Source organism: Octodon degus, unplaced genomic scaffold, assembly GCF_000260255.1.
Source record: "Octodon degus isolate 3935 unplaced genomic scaffold, OctDeg1.0 scaffold00131, whole genome shotgun sequence".
NCBI lineage: Eukaryota > Metazoa > Chordata > Mammalia > Rodentia > Octodontidae > Octodon > Octodon degus.
Genome location: NW_004524707.1, coordinates 6939179 through 6946414, shown reverse-complemented (window position 1 = coordinate 6946414; position 7236 = coordinate 6939179). Strand labels below are relative to the sequence as shown.

The following is a 7236-nucleotide window of genomic DNA, read 5'->3' as shown; positions in this document are numbered from 1 at the left end:
ATTTCACTCAGTTCAACAAAATAAAAGATGAAGAAACTAAAACTGATTAAAGAGACCCAAACCTCTCAAAAGAAAGTGGGGGCGGGGGGGGGACGACAAGTTATCTAAAAAGAAGGTTTAAAGAAAGGGTAAGAAAGGGTAATTGGGAGTTGCAGAATTTGACTGTCAGTGACAATGCTAACCTCTTGCAGCAGTTTTGACGGGAAAACAAGCAAGAACAAAGTTCTACAGGATGAGTCTACCATGACACAACAGAAGCAGCAGAAGAGGCAGAAGGCTAAGGAGATTTAGGTGAGAACTTTACTATTCCTGTTGTGTTACTGTTTTTATATTCTCTTTTAAGCACAAGAAAATCTGAGGGAGAGTTCATTTAAAGGATGATTAAAATGCATCTAGGAATCCAAAACTGTGTGGCAGTTACAGTTTGCTAAGTGACAAATATTCTTCCCTATAGCAAACCCTGCTTTGAATTGCCTTTTTTTTTTTTTTTTTTTTTAAGACAGGGTCTTGCTGTGCAGTTCACACTGGCCTTGTGCTCACTTTTGTAGCCCCTAGGTTGGTCTCAAACTCGCAGAGATCCTCCTGGCTCAAGCTCTTGAGTGCTGCGATTACACAATGTGCCACCATGCCCAGTTCTGGGAATACAGGGGGGGCCTGCATCCAGGACCCAGAGGGCACGCCCAGGCATCCAGGGCCAAGACCACACAGCATGTGGCACTGGGGATCGAACTCAGGTCCTTGGGCTTGCCAGGAAAGTGCTTATGCTTCTGAGCCATCTCCCCAGCCCCGAACTGCTGCTTTTTAAAACTTGTAACATATAATGAAACAATCCAATATAATATTATATAGCCTTCTAGAACAATCTAAGACATCTTCAGCCAGTTCACCATTTTTGCTAAATCCATTTGACTTCACATATTTCTGTTTTAGTCAGTGGTAGATGCATTTTAGCGGAGTCAAAAGAGCTGGAAAAGTTTATGTTAAACCTATCCAATGCTGAAAATTCTCCCCAACAATGTCATGCATAAAAATACTTATAGTTAGTAAATTTCTAGCTTCAAAAGGACTCCTTTTGTAATTATAATTATTCATCTCCTTGCTCCATATACTGCTAGCCAAAACAAATTAAAGCATAACAACATATACACTCCCACCCCATTACTCATATACTTTTTTTTTTTGGTGGTACCAGGGATTGAACTCAGGACCTTGTGCTTGCCAGGCAAGCGCTTATTCTATTGAGTTATCGCCCCAACCCTCATATACTTAAAAAAAAAAAAAAATATATATATATATATATATATATATATATGTATATATATATATATATATTTATTTATTTATTTATTTGGTACAGGGTCTTGCTACACAGCTCAGACTCTGCCTCCTCAGTGTTGGGATTCCAGGCCTGTGCCACCACGGCTGGCACAGCATGTGGTACTGGAGCTTGAACTCTGTTCCTTGTGCTTGCCAGGCAGATGCTTAGACTGCCAAGCTATCGCCCTGGCCCCACACTCATATACTCTTAAGAAAACACATTAATTTCCTGCTTTGAATGTTCTTTTAGATTTCTCACTTGTTGCCATTACTACTACTACCCAGTCCTGTGTATGCTCCCTTACCATTGATTATTTCGTGCTTAGTTTTATTTATTTATTTATTTATTTATTTGGCCCAGAGTCTTGCTATGCAGTTCCTCCTGTCTCAGCCTCCCCAGTGCTGAGATTACAGGCATGTACCACCACACCCGGTTCTGGTGGCTGACACAGCATGCCTAGGTTCGTAGGCCAGCATGGCATGCAGTACCGGGAATTGAACCCAGGTCCTTACATTTGCAAGGCAGGCCTTTAGACCACTGAGCTATCTCCCCAGCCTTATGCTTAGTATTTTAGCAGTCATTAAATTTTCCTGTTCTAAAGCTCTGCCTATCATTAACATTTCAAATTACATCCTTCCTCTACTGAAGAAACCTCAGGTTTCTTTGTGTCTCTCCAGCTTTCACAAGGATGTCTCTGCCCTCTGGTCTGTCAAAAAGCAGCCCCTGTGCAATTCTGTGAACATCTCTCACACCCTGTCCATGTCTCCTCTGCAGCAAGTCTGCCTTCCTAAACAGACAATGTAATATTCTCTCCTCTTCCCGACCTGCCCTTACAGTACTGGGGTTAGAATGTAGGACCTTTGCATGGAGCAATCTCCTACCCTGTCTCTCCAAGTTGCAAACTCCCTGGATTAGGCTCAAAATTGTGATCCTCCTATCTTAACTTCCCACTGTATTGACATTATAGGCATGTGCTACCAAGCCTGGGTGACAAGACAGTTCTTGAGAAAAGATACTTTGTACTTCCACTGAATTCTTGGTAGTAATCAGTGCAATAATGAGCAGAGTTAAGTGCTCAGGGAACACTTGTTGCTTGGTTTGTTAGAGTGTTTTTAATTTCTCCCACTAGATTCACATTTTGAATGTATATTTCAATACCACATCAATGCTTACATTGTTTTCTGCCTGGAATGTCCTCCTCTGAGCTTAGTATATGTGAAACTCTCACTTGTCCCTCACTGAAACACTCCCCCTCTAGGAAGTCATTCCTGATTATCCCAGCCAGAATGAATAAAGCCCTACTGTTTCCTGTAGCATTTGGTTTATGAAGCCACCACATAACTTTTGGCAGTTTGTCTTCTAATATCCAGACTGCAAACTCTTTCTTTAAAAGTGGGTGGCCAAATCACCTCATCTTGTCTTCACCTCTACATGTTCTCTCTTCCCTATGCACACTTCCTACAGTTCCTAACCCTGCCTCACAGGAAACAGGCAATCAAGAAACACTTGTGGCCAGAACCCCAGGTACACTGTGCAGGCCCTGAAACCGGGCGTGATGGCACATGCCTAATTCCAGCGCTGGGGAAGATAAGACACGAGGATCACTACGAGTCTGAGCTGTGTAGTGAGACCCTGTACCAAATGAATGAATGATAGTGACAGACAAACAGATCTGTGGGATAGGCATGGTAACACATGCCTGTAATCCTAGCATTCAGATGGGTGAAGCAGGACTGCCATAGGTTCGAGGCCAGCCTGGGTTACATAGTCAAGACCAGCCTAAACATAGCAAGACTCTGTCTAAAAATAATAAAATAAACACTTATGGACATGAGTATTTTCCAACAAATTTTTCCTTAAATGAAAATAATAAAATAAATTTAATAAGTGCAGCACATTAGTAACTGTCAGATACTTTTAAAAATGACCTACTATAATTACTTTAAAGATTATTAATATTCTTTGGTAAAGTCTAACCTAAAGGTAAAAGACATTACATGATTTTTCAAGGTCTTTACTATAATTATGAACCTATTACTTTGAAATATACATTTAAATTACAATCCTGAAAACAATAGGAATAATATACATGATAAATCTAAACATACCTTGGGGACTTTCTAGATGATAAAATGTGTGTGTATATAAATAACTGTTCCTCTAAGTCATGAGGTCAATGAGTTACCCTAAAGTAATACTCAAAATTCAACGCATGATAGTGTCAAGATTTTGGTGAGTTTCATTTTGATCATTATTGTTATAACAAGTCAAAAGACATAATAAATATTGGAGGGCTGGGGGCATAGCTCAGCAGCATGGCACCTGCCTGGCAAGCATCCAGTCCTGTGTTCAATTCCTTGTTACCCACCACTCCCGCAAAAAATAAATATTCAGTCACTTCTAACTCAATAACTGCATTAAAATGTGAGAATACACAATTTTGCTATTCTATAAAAACTTTCAAAAACAGGTAGCAGCATAATAAATACTAGTGCAGAACTAATGATTCCAAAAATCTGAAATATAGCCAGAGTTCCACCGGTTTACTACTTGTGTGACTTTGGCTAAGTTAACCTTTCTAAATCTCCCTTTCCTTATGTAAGATGATAGCATCTTCTTTACCTATAAGTATGGATTTATGTAAAAATCAAAATGACCTTATGTAAGGTCATTATGTAAATGACCTTAAACATAAAGGAAAGATACAAGGCTACTGCAATTTTTTATCTTTAGGTAATGTTAATAAGTTAGACTGTTCTATGATTCCATGAAAAATCTGAGAATAAACTATTTCTTGAATATGTGATAGACTTTCTATAAAATTGTCTGAGCCGGGGGTGGGGGTGGGGGGGGGTCCTTCCCATTAGCTCAGGTGTTTAAAATTGTCTGAGTCTGGTGTTTTATTGTGAAAGAAAAATGTTGTTTTTTCATTTTATTTAATGATTATAAATTATTCAGCTTTTTCTTTCAGACAATTTTGGTTAAGATATTTTAGAAAATTATATATTTTGTTTACATTTTCAGACTTATTAGTGTAAAGTTTTTCCTAGTATTCTCAGGTTCTTGGTATCTGTTGTACTTCACTTAATGTTTAAATTATGAATTATAGGCTTTTCACATTTTTGGCATTATACATTTAAATGTGCAAATACAAAATTTCAATACAAAATTTAAAATAATTTTTGTTGCAAGATAGCAAAATAAAGTACTGTTTCTTGTACTGTACTGACCTCAAATAAATACATGCCACCCGACAGAATGTTTGTCAGTTTGCCTGTGGTCTTGGAATGAGCTTATCAATCTCTGTACTTTTCATTCTTTTTCCATAACCTAACCTTCTTGAAAGAGATTATTCAAAACAAATAAAAACTTTCTTTCTCAAAGAGTGACTCTAGTGACTACACGGCACAGAATGCAATATTTCTGAAGTGCTACGCTTGCCTCTTCCGAGATCCTCACTTGTTTCACCTGTAGATATTTCAGTCAGTCTGTGATTTGGAGGGGGAAAAATGTCCCATTAGGATCAAGTAAGATTATCATATACAAAGAAAGGCAAATCCAAGATATGAAGCATAACATAGTGGCCTTAAAAAAGAAAAAAGATTTTATAGTAGAAACTTATGTGAAAATGTGATTGGACCAAGGCAGCTCTCAGTACATTTAAGGATTACACACTGAGATTTCAGCTTAAGAAAAGGGTCAACCTAGATCTTGTTTCTAGATTTCATATTTTTAGGAACATTAGTACAAGAATATAAACTCATACACTAAAATACTAATTGAAAATCTGAGCCAAATTTAAACAAATTTTCCTAATTGAAAATCTGAGCCAAAACACAAATTTTTACAATAAAAATGTGTTGAAATGAACTCCTTTGATTGTGTCACTGATTCACAGGCAGAAAGAGCTATAAGGAAACAGCGGCAGCACCTTCTTATTTCGTACACACTGTGCCTGCTCGTACCACTTCCCTAAGTGCTTTGCTTAATACAAATTGCTAAAGGCAGAAGAAATAATCTAACAGGTACAAGAGAATTAGCCACAACTCTAAATATCTACAGTTGAATAGAAGAGCTATCTAACAAATTATTAACATTAAGAAACTTTCAAAATACTAACAATACATGTGACCACTGGTACTTGGACAATGGATGACCCAAAGAACAAGGCTTCACACTCTATGTAACCATATTTGCTTTCCAGTGTCATACCTCAGGAGGTTTGAACTCTTCAATTCCACCTTCCATTTTCTGTTTAAGTGCACTGTTTACTTGCTTAGCATTCTGAACCTTCAATAAAATAAGCCAAAACATGAATCAGCTAATGTAACAGGTAAATTTCTGAGCATTCAAATAAAACAAGGCCTCTTAAATTTTATTTTAGAAGAACAGATGTACTTATCACTCATAGGGTATTATGGACCACCCAATTCAACAAATACCATGTATCAACTAATGTACACATTTAATAGAGTTTGAATTAGACTTTTAGTAACCTCAAATATCATAAATCTATTTTAAAATAGATTTTACCAAATTTTTGTTTTTTTTTGAGATAGGGTCTCACTATACAGCTCTAACTGACCTTAAATTCACCACATGTAAATTCACTAAGGAAGCACAGGCTGGCCTTGAACTCACATCGCTTCTCCTGGCTCAGCCTCCTGAGTGCTGGGTGTTTCACCACCAAACTCAACTAACACAGACACGAGTTAAATTTCTTTCACATTTCTGTTTATTACAATATTCTGACCAAATAATAATTATTTTTATAAGAGGAATGATGATGGCAAACATTTATTAGGTATCTTTGATGCATAAAATATCATTCTTGGTAGTTTATACACAATAAGCTGCAATAATTCTCACAACCACCTGGGAGGTAATTACAATCAGTTTTGCTTTAATACACGTAAGTCACTGTGCTATGAAAAATCCACATGGGGAAAGGAGGCTGGGATACAACACTCAAAATTCATTAATGACAAGAAAGAAATATAAGAAAAATGAGAACAGTTACGTACATTATCAATAATTTAGAAAATAAAAAAATGTGAGGCTGGAGATATAGCTAAGTGGTAGAGCATTTTCCTAGTATGTGTAAAGTCCTGGATTTAACCCCTCAAAGAAAAGGAGAGAGGAAGAAAGCTAATAAAAAAGAGAGGGAGTGAAAAAGAAAGGGAAGGAAGGATGGAGAAAGAAAGGGAGGTAAGAGAAATAAACCCACAAATGCTACATGATTACTTTACCTTGAAAAAGACCTGAAAATTGGTTGCAAGAAGTAAGCCTCAAAATGACCGCAGCTTGTTAGTTATAAAGGGGTAAGATGCTTATTTTAGATGAGACCAAAGTTTTAAAATCAGAACAGATCCAGAGCGCAGGCCCAGTGAGTGAGTGAGACGATCAGGGCCATGGGATCCTGAACAGACCCAGAACTCAGGCCCGGGGAGTGAGTGAGACGACCGGGGCAGCGGGATCCTGAATAGACCCAGAGCTCAGGCCCGGCAGAGTGAGATGACCTGGGACCCTCCGGATCCTGAATAGACCAGGAGTACAGGCCCGGAGAATGAGTGAGACGACCGAGGCCGCGGGATCCTGAATAGACCCAGAGCACAGGCCCAGCACGGAACCCTTCAGCAGAACTCCCTACAAAGAGGCTAGAGGCAAGACCCACCCAGCTGATTCAAGAGCAGAACATCTTGCCAGAGAGACACAAAGGGTTCAACTCCAAGGGCTGCAGGAGAAAGAAGTGGAGCACAGCAGCCAAATCCAAACATACCCACCTGGAGGAATCAGAACTTCCGTAGGTCCGGACCTGGTGCTAAGGTATAACTCTACCTAAGCTCTACACCAAAGGTCAGACAGAAGACAGTGGTATACAAAATGACAAAGAGAAGGAACAAAATGCAGTCTCAGGC

General features: G+C 38.6%; 1 protein-coding gene across 3 annotated transcripts in view; it reads right to left on the bottom strand.

Moving 5' to 3' along the window:
• The window catches only part of Rcor3 (REST corepressor 3), a 59963-nt gene that overhangs the window by 13310 nt on the left and 39417 nt on the right, over positions 1-7236 (bottom strand). For all 3 annotated transcript variants that reach the window (XM_004641167.2, XM_012516900.2, XM_023701150.1), the window contains one exon: positions 5531-5608. In XM_004641167.2, the coding sequence (XP_004641224.2) occupies positions 5531-5608 (78 nt within the window). The remainder of the gene's footprint in view (positions 1-5530; positions 5609-7236) is intronic.